General features: G+C 45.9%; 2 protein-coding genes across 15 annotated transcripts in view; both read left to right on the top strand.

The window, feature by feature from the left end:
* The window catches only part of AHCYL2 (adenosylhomocysteinase like 2), a 189,438-nt gene extending 176,573 nt beyond the window's left edge, over positions 1–12,865 (top strand). For all 6 annotated transcript variants that reach the window (XM_059711762.1, XM_059711763.1, XM_059711764.1 and 3 more), the window contains exons 13-17: positions 5,636–5,734; positions 7,842–7,910; positions 8,032–8,110; positions 9,417–9,537; positions 9,921–12,865. In XM_059711762.1, coding sequence (XP_059567745.1) covers positions 5,636–5,734; positions 7,842–7,910; positions 8,032–8,110; positions 9,417–9,537; positions 9,921–9,927 — 375 coding nt within the window. In that variant the 3' untranslated portion in view covers positions 9,928–12,865. The remainder of the gene's footprint in view (positions 1–5,635; positions 5,735–7,841; positions 7,911–8,031; positions 8,111–9,416; positions 9,538–9,920) is intronic.
* Positions 12,866–16,798: 3,933 nt separating this feature from the next.
* STRIP2 (striatin interacting protein 2) overlaps positions 16,799–21,465 on the top strand; it is a 42,722-nt gene continuing 38,055 nt past the window's right edge. For 2 of the 9 annotated variants that reach the window (XM_059711773.1, XM_059711771.1), the window contains exons 1-2: positions 16,800–17,025; positions 21,026–21,095. In XM_059711773.1, the coding sequence (XP_059567756.1) occupies positions 16,891–17,025; positions 21,026–21,095 (205 nt within the window). In that variant the 5' untranslated portion in view covers positions 16,800–16,890. Of the gene's footprint in view, positions 17,026–17,133; positions 17,280–21,025; positions 21,096–21,465 lie in introns of those variants that run through there. The other 7 variants (XM_059711768.1, XM_059711776.1, XM_059711775.1 and 4 more) reach the window with 6 other exon arrangements.

The raw sequence follows: 21,465 nt of genomic DNA on the forward strand, positions 1-21,465 counted from the left end.
TCAAGATGAGAGAATAGTCAGGTAAGTGCCCTGAGGCAGGAGGGTGCCTCGTCTGTTTGAGGATCAACAATGAGGCCAGAATGGTTGGAATAGAATGAGTAAGGGGCAGGATGAGGTCAGAGAGGTAATGAGCCAGACCTTATAGGGTCTCATAGGCCATTGTAAGAATTGATTATATTCTGAGAGAAATAGGGAGTGCTGGTAATATTCATAACAGTCTGACTTCTGTTTTCAAAGGATGGCTTTTATTTTTAGAAGATCACCCTGGCTTCTGTGTTTAGAGTAGGCCTAGTTTTACAGGTATTGCTAGGTGCCTCAGTATCTTCCAGGTACACTAGCCAAAGGCCATCTCTCAGTTCTTTTTGTGCTTTTCTTAGCAGAGGGTACATAACTAAACCAAATAGTCTAGAGAGGGAGATGCTCAGAAGGGCTTTAGAAAAATTAAGTTACTCTACCTTTGATGGAAGTGTCGTAGGGAATGTAAAATGAAATTTAAGGAAATAGCAAAATCAACTAATAATTGAAACCAGAATGTTCATTCGCTACTTAGAAAATTTGTATTGAGTGCTTGCTCTGCTCTGTGCCAAGTGCTTGTCTGAAGAATAGCAGAGAACAACAACATGCCTGCTCTCCTGGACTTTATGTCCCAATGTGGGAGGCAGACAATAAATAAACAGACAGTCGCCCTAGCCAGTTTGGCTCACCGTGTAGAGCGTAGGCCTGCGGACTCAAGAGTGCTGCGTTCAATTCCGGTCAAGGGCACATGCCCGGGTTGCGAGCTCGGTCCCTAATAGGGGGCAGGAGGCAGCCAATCAATGATTCTCTCTCATCATTGATGTTTCTATCTCTCTCTTCCTCTCCCTTCCTCTCTGAAATCAATAAAAATACATTTAAAAAAAAATAGACAGTTATTGTCAGTTAGTGCCTAGAGTTGAAGAAAAGCAGCAAGAAGAGCAAGCCTTCTGAGAATTCTATTCAGAGAATAGTGAGTAAAAGACCCTAAGGTAGAAAGTGCTTAATGTGCTTGAGGAACAGAAAGGATACATCTTAGCAGGAACAGAATGGGGAAGGGGATGAGAATAGGAGACACCTCAAGGAGGTCGTGTGTTATGGAGAACTTTGTAGGCCATGATAAGGGCTTTAGATTTTATTCTGGGCACAGGGAAGCCATTGGAAGGTTTTGAATAGGTAACTGACAAAATCGGACTTATGTTTTAAAAGATTACTCTGGTCCGTTGTATAAAGAAAACATGTCCGCAACTTGAGTAGTGATAGAGACCATAGGAGGCTCTTTCAGTATTTCCAGCGATAGAAGTTGGTAGCTTGGATCAGATGGGCAAGCACTGAAGGTGATAAGTCATATATTGTGAAGATAGGACCAATAGGAAGTAGAAATTTATGGTTTTACCTAACCTTGAGATGTTGACTGCTGTATTTAAACAAGGAATAGCTCATCAAGAATTGGTCGTTTAAAAGCTGCATTTTTTTCCTGAGAAATATTAATGCTGTAGGGAACCTGTGATAGGGATTGTGCTCTTAGCTGCCTTTTTTTATTATTATTATTATTACGTTTTTATTGATTTTTTTAGAGAGAGAGGAAGGGAAAGGGATAAAAAGATGAAACAGTGATGAGAGAGAAACATTGATTGTCTGCCTCCTGCATGCCCCCTACCTGGGATCAAGCCCATAACGTGGGCCTGTGCCCTGACCAGGAGTTGATCTGGTGACCTCTTGGTTCATGGGTCGACAACCAACCACTGAACCACACCAACTGGGCTCTAAGCTGCCTTTTGGTCATGTCTTTCGCATATTGCCTTTCCCTTGAAAGCAGATATGCTTACCCATGTGCATCACATAAAAGGCCTGTAAGCTTCATAATTCAAGTGGTTAGATCATTATGTACATACTAGGGGCCCGGTGCACGAAATTCGTGCACTGGGTGTTGGGGGGGGGGGGAGTGTCCCTCAGCCCAGCCTGCCCCCTCTCACATACTGGGAGCCCTCAGGGGACCCTCATTTCCCCCCATCACTGGTTCTGCCCCCAGCCCAGGCCTGATGCCTCAGCCAGAGGCGTAGACCCCCATCACCCTCCGATCGCCTGATCGGCCCCTTGCCCAGGCCTGATGCCTCCGCCAGAGGTGTCAGGCTTGGACAGGGGACCCCCATCTCCCCCTGATCACTGGCTCTGGCCCCCGCCCAGGCCTGAGGCCTCTGGCCCAGGAATCATGCCTGGGCAGGGGACCCCCACCTCCCTCTGATCGCTTGCTCCACCCCTGGCCCAAGCCTGACGCCTCTGACCCAGGCTTCAAGCCTGGGCAAGGGGACCATCATATCCCCCCAATCCCCGGCTCCGCCCCCCGCCCAGGCCTGATGCCTCGGCCAGAGGAGTTGACCCTCATCACCCTCCGATCACCAATCACCGGATCAGCCCCTTGACCAGGCCTGAGGCCTCCGGCAGAGGTGTCAGGCCTGGGCAGGGGACCCCCAGCTCCCCGCGGTTGCAGGCTCCGCCCCTGCCCAGGCCTAACGCCTCTGGCCTAGGCTTCCGGCCCAGGCAGCGGGGACCCGCAGCTGCAGCGGCCCCGCGATCGTGGGCTTCGCTTTAGGCCCAGGCAAGGGACCCCTAGCTCCTGGGACTGCCAGCTTCGACCGTGCCCAGCTCCCATCGCTGGCTCCACCCCTACTTCCTGCTATCACTGGCCAGGGCGGCAAATGCACCTGATTCTCCGATCATGGCTGGGGGGCAGGGCAAAGGCGGCCCCAGGGCCGCCTTTGCCCTGCCCCCCAGCTCTTAGCTCCCCACTGGGTTTCTGATCACTGTCAGTGGCAGGGGGCCTCTTCCTGCTTTCCCTTTCGCCTCCCTGCATTGTGCCTACATATGCAAATTAACCGCCATCTTGTTGGCAGTTAACTGCCAATCTTAGTTGGCAGTTAACTGCCAATCTTAGTTGGCAGTTAATTTGCATATAGCCCTGATTAGCCAATGAAAAGGGTATCGTCGTACGCCAATTACCATTTTTCTCTTTTATTAGATAGGACTAGAGGCCTGATGTGCAAAATTAGTGCAATAGTAGGCCTTCCTTTCCCTGGCTGCCAGCACCAGCTTCCCTCTGGCACCCGGGACCTGGGCTTCCCTCGCAGTGTCCAATCTAATTAGCATATTACACTTTTATTATTATAGATGCTTTAAAAGTTTTAGTCAGCCAAAGAATTGTAACCTGAGACTTGCTATTTACTCCTTGCTTTGCAAAACAAGAACCACAGCTGTTTTCCCTGGGGAAAAAAACAACTGATGTGCACTGTTCCTAATCATGTAATACTAATTTGTGCAAGTATAGTAACTGGCTGATTTACATGGACATACACCTATCTTGGGAAGGTAGTCTGAATTAGGGAACTGTTTCCTGGTGGGCTGGTTAGTGATTGTAAATCCACAAACAATTGGATGTCTTTAAGAGAAAATCTCGTAAAGCTGTGCTAGAGCCATAGAAAACCCTTCTTGAGCGTGGCTGTCAAATAGACCTAAGTAGGATATTGAAGTTGCCTGGATAACTCTTCAAACCCCATTTTAAACTGATCCTTGGGTGTTTTGCTTGCAACATAGCCATTTTAAAGTCCCATCATCTCAATCAGGAAATAGCAGTGTCACCATGGAGTATTTCTTGGCTCTATGTTGTTATTGCCTTCCATGGTGATATTTCTAACTTAATTTCTATCCTTAACATCCCCAAATTATCCATTTGCTTAATTTTTTTAACTCTATTTATAGTACTCATAAAATTTCTTTTTAAAATTCTAATTTTAAAGTAATATTTGCTAAAATATATATTTTTAAAAGGTAATATTTGCTTAGTTTAACATTTCAAACAATATAAATACATTTAAAGTAAGAAATAAAAATTTACATAATTGAGATTATAGTACATTGTTCTGCAACTTGATTTTTTCACTTAATAGTAATGAATGGTTTTCACGTTAACACCTGTAGATATACTTCTTTTTTAAAACAATTACATAATACTCCATTGTATAGAATTATCTTGGTTTACTTAGCCATTTCCTTGTTGATTTACACTTTGCAATGAGAAACAACACTGGATGAACATTCTTGGGCACTTATATTAAGCAAGTGTTTCTATTGGATACAGCCTTCAAAGTGAAATTGATTGGTCAAAGATTATGTTCATATAAAATTTTTTTTATGTTCATATAAAATTTTGTTAGCTACTGCCAAATTGCCCTCTAGAAAGGTTTGACATTTCAAGAAATTTATTTACTTCCCATCTACCTAATAAATGGACCCAGACCATTAATACTGTCCTGAATATACTGATGTATCATTATATGTCTATCTTTCCCACTAGGCTGAAATGAAAAGAAGATACATTCCCTATCCAGAAATAGCTCACATTCTAGTAGAGGAGTCCATAGCCTTCTCTGTAATAGTGTCCTTTACCACAGTGTCTGGAATATAGTATATACTCAGTAAATGATTATTGTGTAACTGAAGTATTTCTCTTTGTCTGAAAACTACTATTTGGCAGAACTCCTCAATTTTACCACCGTGATCCAATAGGTACTCTTAGAAGGTGGACTTTCTATTGTAGGCATTGCCTTTTGGAAGAAGGAAGTTGTCTTCAGTCTAAACCAGGGGTGGGCAAACTTTTTGACTCGAGGGCCAAAATGGGTTCTTAAACTGGACCGGAGGGCCGGAACAAAAGCATGGATGGAGTGTTTGTGTGAACTAATATAAATTCAAAGTAAACATCATTACATAAAAGGGTACGGTCTTTGTTTTCAATAGTTTTATTCATTTCAAACGGGCCGGATCCGGCCCACGGGCCGTAGTTTGCCCACGGCTGGTCTAAACCTTATTACTGTTATTTGATTGCTGCTGTTAATAAACTTAACATCTCTTCTCTTGTTCTCGGAATATACAATATACAGAAATGGAAGGAGGGTGAGCCCATTGGGAGCTTTATTCTACCATTAAGCATTTCTCTAAAGCCTACTTCACATTTGCACTGAGGTCACAGAGCTTCTGCAACTTTAGGGTGAACCACCATCATTCAGAAGGTGGAAACTGGGACACTGGGACATGAGGGCAGAACTTGGGCCCTAGCATGCTATGTTTAGGATGTTCAGCCTTCTCTAACTAATCTCACTCAGCTCTGAACCTCCTTTTTTGTGTGTCTCTTTGGCACTTATATATTCAGTTTGCACTGTATTAATTTGCACTTGTTTGCATGTTGCTTTGTAAGTATTTTAAAGGCTTTTCCCTCCCCCCCTCACATGTGTATTGTTTTGTGTCCCTAGCCAAAATGAGAGCTTTTTGAAGGCAGAAACCATGTCTTTGGTTTCTTTTGTATTTCCCATAGCACCTTTTACTGTGCTCAGCAGAGAGTGGGCGTACTGTATATGTTGTGGAATGACATCCTGAGTGATCCCTCCCTGGCTGGGCCTAAGATTAAATTTCCTGAAATGGAACAGTCCTAACCAACCCAGGACAGGTATTCTCCATCTAGCATGTTGGTTGCTCCTTTCAACTTGCTATTTGAAATGGCTCCCTTCAGCTCTTTTTGTCCACCAAGTGGGACCTGGCATGGCTGATGATTTGCTTGCTGTATGTATTCCAGGCGAGTCTGCGGACACCAGAACTGACCTGGGAGCGAGTGAGGTCCCAAGTTGACCATGTAATATGGCCTGATGGCAAGAGGATAGTATTGCTGGCAGAGGTAAGACCTGAGGCTGGTAAGAGAGTTTCAGCTCTGACAGGAGAGACTGCAATACTCAGATCTCCTCCTCCTCATGTTCTCTCACACTTTTCAACTCCTCTTAAGCACAAGCTTAACTACTTTACCAGTGGATTTTACATCTAACTGTGAAAGGTCTTTTCATTTTCATTTGACAATTAAACTATTTTGGTTCCCCACTTTTCACCAATTATCCTGTCTCTCTATGTCACTCTACAGGCTGAGTCAGATAATGACTATTACTGTGAAAGAAATTAATGGATAGAACCCATGCCACTCTGAATGTTGCTTACAAAGAGATAATGTCGATTGTGAGATGATTTAATCAGTAAGCACAAAGTAGATATTCCTGGCTGTAACTAAGACGATCTTAGGCAAGCTCTGGGTAGGTCATGTCTTTATGATAGATTCCATTTTTGAGTGTCCATTCCCCGGAATTGAGCCAGACATGCAGTATGTACCCAGCTGTATACTGGTTGTATGATTGATAGTTCCCTCTCCTGGCTTCTTCTAACTCAGACTTTGTCTTGACTTTCATTGGCCTTTTAAGTTTGAGTATCCTTCCTGTTCTCTTTAACTTTCCTCACCTTATCTCACCTTCTCAGATACTTTACAGCATCTATAAAGGGGCTGAATTTCTTCACAAGAAAGGAATTGGACAAGGAGGGGAGGGACAGGTTGTTAAATATTCATTAATTGCTTTGCTGTCAGCCCACTGTCTGGTGACTTACTTCTTGTTGCCCTGGAACAGTGGTCGGCAAACCGCGGCTCGTGAGCCACATGCGGCTCTTTGCCTCTTGAGTGTGGCTCTTCCACAAAATACCACATGCGGGCGTGCACGTACAGTGCGATTGAAACTTCGTGGCCCATGCGCAGAAGTCGGTTTTCGGCCTGGGCGAGTCTATTTTGAAGAAATGGCGTTAGAAGTGGGGGGTGTGGGTCCTTCGGGAGACGCAGCGCAGGCAGGCCGCGGGATCCACAGCGCGGGAGAGGCACCAAATATCAACAGTACTTAAACTGTATAGGTTAATAACAATGTACCTACCTATATAGTTTAAGTTTAAAAAATTTGGCTCTCAAAAGAAATTTCAATTGTTGTACTGTTGATATTTGGCTCTGTTGACTAATGAGTTTGCCGACCACTGCCCTAGAAGGTCCATTTAGTCATTCTTGTGACAAAAGCAAGTCACCAATTATTTTTGGTGCCTGTGGTTGAGCAAAAAAGGTTGTCAAGCTTTTTAGGAAATGAAGTAGGGAAGGATGGCATTGGAGACAGTTTCTAGCTCTTCTAGTCTCTGAATCATCCACTCAAAATACAAGGTAGCCCTTGAATTTAGGGGAACCAAATTGAGAAAGAAGCACAAGAATCATCACAGCTTCCTAAATCCAAAAAAAAAAATCTTTCCTCTCAACCTGGAGAATTTCCCCTGAATTTGACTACATCAGTAGTTAGGACCGTCTTTCAAAGGGATGTCCATGCCTTAGAGGGAGGATATCCTGCTGTAGAATCAGGAAGTTCAAAGACTGGCCTAAGACTCAGTATCTGTGACCATCTTTTTTACATAATCCCAGGGACCTTTTATCTGTTAACTTCATCAGATTCTCCAGAACTTACTATGGTTTCACTTAAATGTCAATAATTTAATTTCTTTTTCTTTCTTTCTTTATTTATTTATTTAATGTGAAGCTCGTGAGCCAGAGACCCTGTAGGAACTGGCTCTTTTTTTTTTTTAATATATTTTATTGATTTTTTTTCAGAGAGGAAGGGAGAAGGATAGAGAGTTAGAAACATCGATGAGAGAGAAACATCGATCAGCTGCCTCCTGCACACCCCCTAACTGGGGATGTGCCCACAACCAAGGTACATGCCCTTAACCAGAATCGAACCTGGGACCCTTCAGTCCGCAGGCTGACGCTCTATCCACTGAGCCAAACCGGTCAGGGCTAATTTCTATTTATTGAACACCTGCTTTTTGCCCAGCAATGTTATTGGGAAGTATTTGGAAACAGGCAGGCATGCTCTTCCCTCACTCCTCAAAGGCTGGAGACTTGGTCCTAACCAGTTTGTGTTGTAATCCTTGCTCTCCAGGGCCGTCTGCTGAACCTAAGCTGCTCCACAGTGCCTACATTTGTGCTCTCAATTACCGCTACTACTCAGGTAAGACCTCCAGAAAGGGAAAGCAGTGGCCTGGAGAGGTCCTGAGACCAGCAGGGTTTTCCTTGGTATGGGGCGGATGGCTGTGAATGGCACAGCAGCATCCATCTCTCTGTTTTTCTAGGCTCTTGCCTTGATAGAGCTTTACAATGCCCCTGAGGGTCGCTATAAGCAGGATGTCTACCTGTTGCCCAAGAAAATGGGTAAGTATGTGTTCTTCCAACCCCATCCTTACCAAAGTAGTTCAGAATTAGAGGTTAACTGAAGTTTGGGAGCATGCTGTTTCATAAGGACAGGAAAAGAGAGAGAGAGAGAGAGAGAGAGAGAGAGAGAGAGAGAGAGAGAGAGAGAGAGAGAGAGGTTTATCTTGTAAAGTAGGAGCTAGAATTCCTAGGTTCCATCTTCAGCTGATTGATCCCATGTTCCACATGGGTTGCTCCAATAAAGTCACGACACTTTGCTATGATTTTGTTTACCTGCCTGTGCATTTAAGGGTTTTCTCTCATCAAGTATCTTGTCTGTAAGAATCTCAAAGAAGAAAAAGATTTTCCCCAAGAGAGAGGAATCATCTCCTACTTTGCAACATCTGACTTATTCCAGTTCTAGACAGCCCCTACCAAACGCTCAGACCGGAAGACTTTCATTCTACGCCTTCTAACTCTTAACCCATTGTTCCAGCCAAAGGAAAGCTTCTGAATAGCTTCTATGACGAGTTTAGTTATGTGGGTGTTTTGTATAAGAGAAACATTAAACTGTCTTAAATTTTTAAAGAACCTGCCTCAAGCACCTGAACTGAAACGGTGTTTATAAGCTCCTGACACAAAGATCGGGGAATAAATCAGCTTCTGGTTTCATTTTGCTTTTGCGCTAAATGCAGAGCAGCTGTTAGAAGTTGACATGTTTTCCTCGAGTAGACACTTTGGAAGGATATAAAAGAAATAGAGCAGTCCATATTCTGAACGAATATGAAGTGAAGTTAGGGAGACCACACAAATACATAGGCAATGACATAAAATTTTGAATAAGTAATATGCATTCAGGAAAGGGAATGTAAACACATCATAAGAGAACGAAACATACTGAAAGCAAGTGTGGTATCATTCTTAGTTATTCCTTTCAGGTTTACCAGATGTGAGTTTTTCTGAGTGACTCAAGGTATAGAGTTGGAGGCAGAACTAAAGTTGGAGCTTCCCATTTTTTAGTCCTCCCACTAGCCCATCCTTTCTTTTAGACCCAAAGGCCTATTTCTTTCATTTCTCCCTGAGGAGAAGCAAAGGTTCAAGACCAAAGCAGCTTATAAGGAAGAAAGGTTATGGCTTTGAAAGGTTATGGGTTCAAAGTTCAAGCAACCATTCCTTAGAACTAAGGGCCAGTGAGCAAAAGTTGAGCGTTTTTCATTCAGCTCCAAGAATGAGAAGGTGTCTTTCAACTGTTTAAGGCCTAACATGGAGAGAACAGCCAGACAAGAGGCATGAATGCTTATACCAGGGCTTCTGTGGTCTGTTCCAGATGAGTATGTGGCCAGCCTACACCTGCCAACCTTTGATGCCCACCTGACAGAGCTGACAGATGAGCAGGCCAAGTATCTGGGACTCAACAAGAATGGGCCCTTCAAGCCTAATTACTACAGGTGCCTTGGGTTCCCTAGAAAACAGGGAAGCCTGGGTAGTGACGACCGAATTGGTCTTTGCATCATCGCCATAGTTACCTGGAATCAGAAAAATAACCCGCCCCCCCCCCCCCCCCCCCGCTGCCACCCGCAAAGGACTCTTTGAGGCTTTCTCAAGACATTAGTGTTCCCTTCCCTGAATTTGCCTTTCTTCATTTCATCTTCTTGATATGATTTTGACCTCTTTATAGAGAAATACTGGCTTTTTTAACACAATTATCTACCCTCCCCATACACTCCAGAAAAGTCCCTGCCTCCCTCGTACACCTCTAAGCAGGCTCTTCATGTCCCAGCATCCCCACAAGCTGATAACATCACAGTCTCATCTTTCTTTTTCCCTCCAGGTATTAAGTTCCTGTAACTCAAGCCAGAAGAAGTTTTAAGGAATAGAACTCCAAGCCTTTTCTCCACTCCTACACAGGAAGGAACCCAGCAAGCTGCTTCTCTAATCAGCTGCCCGCCGTGCTCACCTTATATGTTAGATTATTTATTTATTAAAACCTAGAATCCTGTGCCTGTCGCCTTGGCCCAGAGTGGTTACTGCCCCGAGGGCTGTGAGAGCCGCAGAGGACAGGCTGAGGAGGGGAAGAAATGGGTTACCATTCCCAGTGCATCCTTTGCATTATTCCCTATTGACTGAAGCCTTAGCAGTGGTCACCTTCTCTTGTTCAGGCTCAGGAGTGAGTCCCGGGATTCCGGACTCCTTGTTTCCTGGGGTTTTCTGGGATACATTTTCAACAGCTGCTTTTCTCAGCTTTGGTTTGTCCCCAGATAAGGCTGTTTTGAAGCCACTGTATTAACATGGCCTGGGTCCCCAGCCATCATCATTGTCACTGCCTTCTTTATAAAATGGTTGGAAAGGATTGTTATGGCTTTGGCAAGCTGAACCAAGAACTCAGCTATGCCTGTGCTTACTGGAACTCCTTTACGCGGGACTCCTTTCTTCTCAAGTACTTATGTCCATTTTAACGCTTTCTGGTTCCAGGAGGAATGTGCTTCCATTATTTTCTCAGCATCTCTGATATTTGTCAGACATAGGTTTTGCCATCTTTCTAACCCTCTCTCTGCTCAGGAAGTGGGAGGCAGCCCTACTGGGGCCCATGGTTGTACTTCCTTGTCATTTAACTGGATAGTTTCCCAGGAAGCTCCCTCCAAATTGACACTGTCTCAGAAATGTGGAACATTGCTTCCTGAAACTTCCTTTTATTGCCTAAAACTGCTTCTGAAACTGAGCAGGGAAAGGCATACTTTCCAAGGGATTTGGAGTGTATGGCTTTGAAAATGGGACAGGTCTTTCAGGCCCACAGCTTGACACCCTAAAGAAGCAGAATGTATTTATTTGTCTCCTGGGAAGATCTTTGCAGCTTAACTAACTGTACAGAGATGACACTGTAAACTGTGTCCAGATGGTCAAAGTCAGGGTTGAATGTCATTGGACATTCAGCTGTCGATGAAACTGAAATCTGTCTCTAATTTAGTCTGGTATTTCTTCTTCGTTAGGGTATCTTTTTATGTTCTGGCCTTTTCCATCTTAGGGGCCTGTGTTTCAGAAGTCATTTCTTGAGTAACTCCAACATTACAAACAATTAGTAATGTGAGCAGCCTGAAATTTTATGTCCCACCTAAGAGTTTGATACCTTTTGGAGACAGACCTATTGGTCTTAGGGTTCCAATGGAACCAGATTAGTTGTAAGAGTTAAAGTCTAGAGTGGCCCTACAAATCTTGAAGGAAGTGAGTCCCCTTTCCCCCTTCCAACCCTAATTAGACTCTCAGGTTGGTTTGTTTTCCTGTTTTGTTTTTTTTTCCTATCCTGGTCTGCCTCAAAGAGTCAAGACCAAGGTGACTCAAGAAAACACCAGACCACCCAGGGTCACTGTAACCTTCCCACTCTAATTCTCCTCCCCAACCTCCACCTGCTCCAACTTACCCTGCTCTTCACCTACACCCTCTGGAAGTGATCTTCCTTTTGGAGGCAGGGAGGTGGACCTTAGGTAAATGACTGTTTGCTTCATTAGATACTATATAGGCTCAGCCATACGGTCTGATTATTCAAAGGCCGTATGTCTTAGCAAGCACTGGAAAAAAGCCACATGGCTATATTCTTTCATGAAGAAGATCATAAATGCTGAAAATTCCACAGGGCTATTTAATTTTTTTCATTTGCTTAACCAGTTCTGATTTTTGTATTAATTAATTGGACCCCTTTTGCAAAAGATTCAGATTTTTGTACTTTATCTTATATCTAGAGAAAATTCCTTGGGCAGATATCTGGACTCTGGCCTATTATGTTCTTAGGCCAAAAGTCATAACCTGCTGTTTCTCAGCAAAGCCTGGCTCTCTATGGAACTTGCTTTGTGCTGATCCTGACAGAACATGCCCTTCCAAATGAAGAAGGAGCCACACTGGGCTTCTAGGTTACGTTGTTAGTGTTGCTGCCCATAATGAGGTATTTGCCTCTGAGTTCCAGATGACTTCTCCTTTCTCTCTGGGGATCCTGTGTCATCAATCACTGAGAAGAAGGAGGCACAAGCCTCCTGAGAATTTGGGTTCTGCCTTAGTTGGAATTTGGTCATTATTCCCTCTACCCTTGGAATCAGAGCAAATGTGTCTTCTTCTCTCAAGCTCTCACCTAGACGCATCCTAGGTATCTGGAAGCATGGGAAAGAAAACTAATTATCTCTTTATGTGGCGCTGGCCTGTGGGAATACTTACCATTTTCCCTATGATGAATTTGTGCTAGTTTTCAAGGTCTTTTTTGTCTTCTTAATGAAAAAATTGTTTTCCTTCTCTCTTCTTTTTTTTTAAAGAAAAGTATTTGATCCACCTTCCCTCTGCCCCCCTCCCTCCTCATCCTATCCTCCCATTTGAGCACGGCTCCCATGGCCATATACTCCTGCAAAGCTTTTTTGCTGCTTGGCTTTTCTCTGAACAGACCTAAAATTGCTGCTCCTATGGTTTTTTCAAAATTAACTTTGTCACAGTTTTAAAAAAGAAATTCGAATGCATTGTTGCATTAAGCTTTTTTTAATTAAGGAAAATTATTGAAAGAAAATAGGCAACACCAGCAAATCATATATGGACAAGTTCTAAACTATATATACATACATATATAAATATATATATAAATAACCATCTAGTTCTCATTGTCATCTAATGAAAGGAAATAAAACCTCTAAGGATCACCATTTCTGAAGAGGCTCTTGGAAATCTTTATGTCTAAGTGATTGTATTAGATCAGCAATAATGAACATGTAATCTCAAAAGATAAATAAAATATTCTTAAATGGATTCCTGTCTTGAGAGTATTCTTTGCTTCTATGAACTACTAATACAGAGATGAGAGAGGTTTCTGGGCAATAAGCTAAAGAGCTTGCTGTAGGGCAAGGATGTGAAAAACTGAAGCCGTTACCAATAGGCATGTTGAATGGCCTTAGCCTTGGATCCCTATTCTATCATGGGTCATTCCACTAATTAATATCCCCCACCCCACCCCTCCGTTGCATGTATAATTATACTGCTTTCTCAGAACCACCACACTGGGGAGTTGAGAAGTGTAGGCTTAAGGCAGAGAAATTAAAGCCTCATTATAAACTCCCCAAGCCCTCTGTGTACTACCCTTAGCTGGAGAGCACAGAAGCTAGCATCCCAGGGTTTAGGACAGTGGTCGGCAAACTGCGGCCCCTTGAGTGTGACTCTTCCACAAAATACCACATGCGGGCGTGCACGTACAGTGCGATTGAAACTTCATGGCCACACTCAAGGGGCCAAAGAGCCGCAGTTTGCCGACCACTGGTTTAGGACCAAACAACCCCGACATCCAGCACCTGACAACATACAACCAAAGGGAAGAAAGAAATTAATGTGGCAGAGGTTAAGTCAGGTTTTGCCCGACTAAACCGTAACCAGAGGATGGGTCTAACTTCTTGGTCTTCCTCAATGGCCAGTAGAGAAGCCATTTTTGAGCAGCTTTCTGGCAGCTGGCTTCTTTAGTTGGTAACCTAAACTAGTTCTACATTCTGAATGCAAGTTGTTTTCTCATTACACCCACACGTGACTTTGGAGAGAGGAGGGTATTCTATTTTTCTACTACTTTACCTTGGCTGCCTGATATCCTCAAAAATTAGGTATTTTAAGACTTCCTGCATCTTATTTTTAAACTGTCTCTATGTAAGGTGTTACCTATTTAATCATATATCTGACCTCAATGGATTACAGTGGAGTGCTTATATGGGGAAAGAGATATATTTGGTCCTTGTAATATACCTATTTATACCTCTAGCCCTCTCTCTACCAGTGGCCTCAGGAAACCTGAATTTTTGGAAGTTTAAAAATAACTCAGCATGGGAGCCATCTCTACAAAGACGGAAAAACTTACAGACCAACCCCTAATTATCTCCCAGGTATATTTATGGTCACCTCTGTGGTTAATGGTAATGATAGCTGCCACTCATTGTTGACAAACTAAAAGAAAGTGAGTGTGTGCCAATTCCATGACTTCCAAAGTTTTCAGTTAATCTGGTTTCTTGTTACTTCTTCCAGTAGTTGTTTCCAGATAGCTCCCTCCTTAGGACAAACTCTGAAAGTCTGGACCTATCGTAGATCGATGTCTGACCTTTACTGTCTTCCATTCTACCAGTTGTGAAAAAGATAACACATTGAGGTCTAGCCTCATGTTGATTCTTTGCAAACTCCACAATACCAGTGTCTCAAAACCCTTCTCTGAAAGTGAAGCCAGGTGGAGCTCTAGACTCAACAAAAAGCTTTACATAAGGGCCAGCGGGGTCTTGAGAGCAGGCCTCAATCCTACTTTCAACTGAAGGTCTCTGCTCTCTTTGCCCTACTGACCGGCTGGAAAGGAACAAGCCTCAAAAGCAGCCACTCCTGCCTGCCACCCGCATTGGGGATCCTGCCGACTGACTAGGCCAGAGATGACGAACCTTTTGAGCTCGGCGTGTCAGCATTTTGAAAAACCCTAACTTAACACTGGTGCCGTGTCACATAGAAATTTTTTGATATTTGCAACCATAGTAAAACAAAGACTTATATTTTCGATATTTATTTTATATATTTAAATGCCATTTAACAAAAATCAACCAAAAACATGAGTTCGCGTGTCACCTCTGACATGCATGTCATAGGTTCACCATCACTGGACTAGGCTCACGAAAGAGAACGTGAAGTTCTGGGCCTGTCAATCCTAGAGCTCTGACTGCTTAGGCGGAGAGGTATTGGGAAGGGGGAAGGAAGGATAATTTGATTCTATTATTAAGAATCCCTAATGGGCTGTGCTGTGGCAGGTTTACCACACTGAAGCAGTGATGAGCGAGGCGTAGGTTGTGAATTTTAAAGCAGAGTACGAGTCCTTAAGAGTTTAACAAATTATACCGAGAAGAATTCCAAAATCAAATAGTTTCAGCCTTGAGCCAGGGACTTTCTTGGAAATTCATATGAATTCAATTCTGCTGAGCCAGTGAGTCTCAACCCCAGAAGATATTGCCCCTCTGGGGACATTTTGCAATATCTGGAGACGTTTGGTTGTCACCCAAGGGGGAGGGAACTATTGGCATCTAGTGAGGAGAGGCCTGGGATTCTGCTAAACATCCTGCAATGCATGGGACAGCCTCCACAACAAATAATGTTTCCGTCAATAGTACATAAACCCTATGTTAGCAATACATAAACGAGGCATACAAAAATGAATTAAACTTGGTTCCTCTCGAGCTTTTATCCAGGTTGTAGGCGGAGGGTGAGAGGGAATAAGAAAGGAAAGGGAAAATGATGAGAGGGTGCAATAAGATGTTGGGGGCGAGGGAGAAAAAGGAACTCCGAACGCTCCAAGGACTGCTCGCTCTCTCAACTCTGCCTGACCTATCACCTACTAACCAGCAGAGGAAAATGTGAGAGAAGGATAGGTTTAAGAAAGGAACAGAATTGTCCCTAAGAAAGAAACAGGGGAGTAACAGGCCCTTCCCTTTGGGATATAGTGGAAAACATTAGGATTTTGGACCCAGGCTGACTTGGCTTGACACCAACACCGCCTGGAAGGATTGAGGAGGGTCAAAAGGAAGGCTTCCTGGAGGAGGAGGTGATGACTACGTAGAACCTGTAAGGAAGAACAGAAGTTAACCAAGAGGACAGGAAGTTCCTCCAGAGAGAGAACAGCACATCTGAAGGCACTGAAACAAGATAGAATATGATGCCTTGAGAACTGCAAGAGGTAATTCATCTCTGTGGGTCCCGGCTTCCTCACCAGAGACATTGGATTCGTGAGAACAACCTGTCAGCGAGCGGTGTGATATACCTGAAAGGTCCCTGGTGCAATGCCTGGGAAGAGTGGCAGGTCACCGGCCAATCCCACCCATTCTCCCCAGGCTGCTTACTTGGGGCTACTATTACCAACACGTTTACTGCTTTTTTATTTATTTATTTATTTATTTATTTATTTATTTATTTATTTATTTATTTATTTATTATTTATTTATTTATTTCCATTCTTCTAAGATCCTTCCTGGGGGCAAACGAGGCTGTGTGGCGTGCCCACCCTGCTTTTTAGATAAATTCCAGGCTGGGCAAGCCTCGCAGCCTCGGTTGCCCCTAGGAAGGCTCTTAGAAGAATGAAGCTTTAGACCGGGGGTGAGGGTGGGGCGGGAGCGCTCGCTCTCCGTTCCATTTTAACTCCCCAGATCACAACATGGGGAAGGTGCCCACTTCTACAGGGAAAGGCAGATGACCAGGAGCGGCCCTGAGAGGCACCCGCAATCTCGGTGAAGCGAAAACGCCCCGCCTCACCCCTGAACCCCCAGTCTCCCAGCTAAGTCCCCACTCGGAGCGGTCCCTGGCCCCCTGGCGGGGTCGTCCCTTCCCTGCGGTGGAAGCGGATGTGGGACGCGTGCGGTCGGGGGCAGAGGTCTGTGGTCACGGGGAAGCAGCTGCAGTGGCGCGGGCGGTGAAGCACAGAGCTCCCCGAAAAGGTCGCTCTTTGGGAGGAGGTGAGTGCTGAGACCCCGAGAGAGAAGCAAAGGGATAACGCCGTGAGCTCGGGCCCAGAACTCGGGAGGTAGAGCTGGGAGCCCACCGCGACCCGCGGCGCCGCAGGACACGGAGAAAAGACGGGGCTGTTCCCTGAGAAGAGCCCCCCTCCAAGTCCCGCTCCAAGGGGCCCAACAGCCAATTGCGCCGCGGGGCGGGGCTGAGGGAAGCGGCCGCAGCCAATAGCTGTTCAGGGGGCGGGGCCGGGCCGGCGGCGCGCCGCGGCGGGGTCGCCTGGGGCAGAGCCCGCTGAGCAGCTGAGCGGAGACCCAGACCGCAGCCGCATGGAGGACCTGGTGGCGCCGGGGGCCGGGAGCCCGCCCGCCAATGGCAACGGCAACGGCAACGGCGGCGGCAAAGGGAAGCAGGCGCCGCCCAAGGGCCGGGAAGTGTTCCGAAGCCAGCGGCGGGAGTCAGAGGTGAGGAGCCCCGAGAGCGTCTGTGAGGGGCGGGAGGTGCCCGCGGACGGGAGGCGGCGGCTGCGGGGCTATGGCCCGGCTCCCCTCCCGCGCCCCGAGTCCCCCCCGAGAGCGGGCGCCTGCGGGTGCGCCGCTGTCTGGACTCTGGGCTCTGCAGCCCCTGCCCTCCCCTCCCCTCTCCTGCCGCGAGCAGGTCGGGGCTTTCGAGCCCCCTGGCCTCCGCGCCGGGAGATGTAGCGGATCTCGAGCACCAGGTACTTTTCAAAGATTTCTGTCGCTCGCAGCTGCAGCCCGGCGGTGGGAAGTCGTACCTCCCATTGGCAGAGGAGCCAACGGGCGCGGGGCGGTGGGGGACCTGCGCGAGGGGTGGGGGCCGGAGCGCCGCCGCCGCCGGGCAGGAGAGCGGGCTGGGGCCGCTGCCGCCACCCAGGCTCCCGAGCGGGTCCCGCTGCGCCGCGGGCCTCCGCCTTCCCCTTCCCACGCCCCCGGGTCGGGGGCAGGCTCCGCCGACCTCGGGACCGCTACCTGGAGGGCTAATGAGACAGGATTCAGGCGGGGCGGGCACAGAAGTGAGCGGATGGGCTGTCCCAGGAGCCAAACCCGCACATAGGAGTGTGCATGTTTGGGTCGCTTCCTCTTCTGGAAAAGTAAATAAATGAATGAATAAATAAATAAGTAAATAATTAATAGATAAATAAATAAAACCCTAGCCAGGAGGATGAAAGGATTGGCTCATATCACTCCCTCCCTCCAGCCCTCCACCCCGTCCTCCAGCCAGTCTCCATCAACCAGCCCGGAGCAGAGCTGGGTCTGAGTGGGACCAGAACAGACCACAGGATGTCAGGTGTGGAAGGGTCTGTAGCGACCCCCCGGGTTAGCCCTTGGCTTTACAGACGTGAAAGAGACAGAAGTAACTTGCCCACGATCATACATCTGGCCCAGGGGCCAGGAGTACGAGCTTGGGAGTCAGGCAGGCCAGGTTTTGAATCCCAGCCCCGCCATTTATTCCCGGTGTTGACTCTTGGCAAATTGCCAAACCTCCAGGAGCTCCAGCTCCTTCATCTGTAAAATGAGGTTAACGCGGTGTGCCTCGGGAGGTTGTAATAAAGCCAAAGTGAGATAATTGAGTGTAAAATGTCTAATGCAGCGCAGGTACCGTGCATGTCACGGGTCAGTTCCAAGCAGCTCTTAGCACTGCACATCGCCACATGGAGGGGCAGAGCTGGACCTGAGTGCCCGGCCTTAAGCATCCAAGTCCAGGGTTTACCATTTGAATGCTCTCTAAAGGGGTTTCATGTATGCTTTCCATTTTGATACAGACAGAGGAGGAAACCATCCCATTTTTTTAAAGAGAGAGGTGAAAAGACTGGCCCCCAAGTCGCACCACTTTCAGAGGCATAGTGCAGCCCTTCTGCCTTGCTAGATCAGGCAGGGTTCTATCCACCACGTCATCTCCCCCCTGCCTCAGTACCAACCTGGCCTTTTAGGGCACCCTTTGCTTCCTTCCCCCCTAGAGACATTGTTCTTGCTCCAATGTGGTGTATTTTGGGGGGAGGGAATAGTTATCCTATACGCCCAGCACTATCTTAGGTGCTAGGGATACAGCCGTGAACAAGAGAACATCTATGCTCTTCGAAGCTAATATTCCAGTGGGAGTGGAGAGACAGACAGTATGCTAATAACTAACATAATTTCAGAATGACATGTTCTTTGAGTGAATTGAAACTCCTGACGCCGGAAGCCTTGTCCCTACCTATCGAGTCTTCCTTTAGGTCTTTGTTATGGGCTGGGGCCACAACATTAGTAACAAAGAAACAGAATTTCAGGAGGATGAGGCCCAGACATCAGGATTTTAAAAAGATTCCCAGGTGATTCTAATGTGCAGCCAAGGTTGAGAACCACTGCTTCAGGAAAAGGCTCTGATAGTACTTTACCTTTACCAGTGAGCTCAGTATCCAGAGACTCAGAGCTTTCCACCTGCACTGCAGTTTACCTCCCGATTGCCTGCAGCTGCACTTGCCATGCTTGGAAATGAACAACTGCAATGATCCTCCCTATCTGGGCTCCTTGCCTGCCAAAAGGCTGGCTGGAAAGATTAGCTTTCCCCTACCTCCTTCTGCAGCAGGAGAGCTGCTTCTACTTGTCAGTATCACTACAACACCCTGGTGCCAGCCTCAGATGACCGCGGGCTCTTCCTTCCCTCCCTCCTCTCGCTTTCTCTGTAAGATAGTCCTCAGGAGAGATGGTTTTCTTTCCTCTCTAGGGGCTCTAAAGAATTACTGGAACACGATTATTTGGCATAAGTCAAGAGAGTCTCCTAGGTACATGTCACTGTTTATAGGGCACTGTTGACCTACCCTTTCACGATGGCTTTTAGGTATGAACTTCTCAACCTAAAAAGAAAGTTAGATGGTAATCATTTGCTTAATAAAAAGATTCTTCACTTACCAAAGGATTCACCTCTGGCCCCTTTGAGCCAGATCCCCTGGTTTAATTGGTTCCCAAAGTCCTTGACAGAGTTTGTGGCAAAATGAGGAAAATTTGGGCATTGTGTGCCCAAACCTCATTGTTTCATGGTTTTTAAAATGAAGTTTTATTACCTAGGCATGGTTGATTAAACCACCGGCCTTGTGATTGAACTCAGCCTCCAGCCTCCTCCCCTCCCTTGAGGTAGGGCCAGCCCCTCCTTTGAAACTCTTTGGGTTCCTGTGAGTCACCTCATTAGCTTCAACACAAGTGGTTGACAAGGCCCCTTATAAATATCAGACACTCCCATCACTCAGGAAATTCCAGAGGTTTCAGGAGCTCTGTGCCAGAAATGGGAGAGAGCTGGGGCAAAGACTAAATATATTTTCTTACACCACACTGAGAGGTTAAGTAATTTGCTCAAGATCACATAATATGTGACAGTATGTCACAGAGCTGAGATTCAAAATTTTAAAAACTTGGATAGATTAATACATACTGGTAGGAATATACCCCAAAGTGCTTAACGAGGTTAGGGCCGTGGTTGGCAAACTGCGGCTCGCAAGCCACATGCGGCTCTTTGGCCCCTTGAGTGTGGCTCTTCCTAAGCCTTAGGAGTACCCTAATTAAGTTAATAACAATGTACCTACCTATATAGTTTAAGTTTAAAAAATTTGGCTCTCAAAAGAAATTTCAATCGTTGTACTGTTGACATTTGGCTCTGTTGACTAATGAGTTTGCCGACCACTGGGTTAGGGGATTATATTAAAACAATTTATACCCACACAATCATCGGAAATCTAGTTTTTAATACAGAGTGGAGCAGAAATGCTACCTTATTTGACAGCCCTAAAGTTTGGAACATTATAGCTGAAGGACCGATTTTTAAAGATGAGGAATTATGATCCACAGAATGATATTTGCCCAAAATGATATAGTGGGTTAATGACAGAACTGAAGTTAGAACACAGTTCACCTCTTGTTTTTGTCCATCGCATTTTTCTGGGGATCATCTAGATCAGCTGTGGGCAAACTACGGCCTGCGGGCCGGATTCAGCCCGTTTGAAATGAATAAAACTAAAAAAAAAAAAAGACCGTACCCTTTTATGTAGTGATGTTTACTTTGAATTTATATTAGTTCACACAAACACTCCATCCATGCTTTTGTTCCCGCCCTCCGGTCCAGTTTAAGAACCCATTGTGGCCCTCGAGTCAAAAAGTTTGCCCACCCCTGACCTAGATGCTCTTCTGGTCTGTGTTTATGTAGATCAGATATGGGCACAGATTATACCTTTCATATCTGTTCACAATCCTGGCCCATTACCCAGTTTCTGATTCTACATAGGAATCTTCAGCCCCTCCCAGCACGGAGCCTCAAATTTTGGCTTGTAGAAGGTTACCTCTTAGATGGAACTCTTCTAGCTGCCTCTCTGATCTAACCTTGGCCTCCAAGAGGGGATGAGGATGAAATTAGGGTATAATCTCCTTTTGTCAACCCTTTCCCCAAGTTACCGCAAAGATTTCTCCATTACAGGGCTCTGTGGACTGCCCCACTCTGGAATTTGAGTATGGAGACGCAGATGGGCACGCAGCAGAGTTGTCAGGTATGAGGAAGATGGGTCTGTAGAGTGGAAGGCGGCCAAGAGGGAGAGGGAAGGGGCTTGTCATCTCCCTGGGCAGCTTGTCTGTTCTCAACAAGTGGCTACAGAACAAAAGCTGTTCTGCACATTCCCTCTGCTTGCCACCCTTCAGTGGTAAATATCTCTTTGTTCACATTTCTTCCTGTGAATTCTCCCGTGGCTGTGGCACTCTCCATCCTCTCATTCTGTCACTCTTGTCCGCTCACACTCTGTATTCTCTTTTGGTGCACTCTCAAATCTGTTTTCTCTCCATCTTCTCCTATTTCTCCTCTCTTTCTCTTCCCATATTCACCCGTATCTTTGCATGCCCCCTTCTTTCTGCCACCCTCTCCTT

This window comes from Myotis daubentonii, chromosome 10, assembly GCF_963259705.1.
Source record: "Myotis daubentonii chromosome 10, mMyoDau2.1, whole genome shotgun sequence".
NCBI lineage: Eukaryota > Metazoa > Chordata > Mammalia > Chiroptera > Vespertilionidae > Myotis > Myotis daubentonii.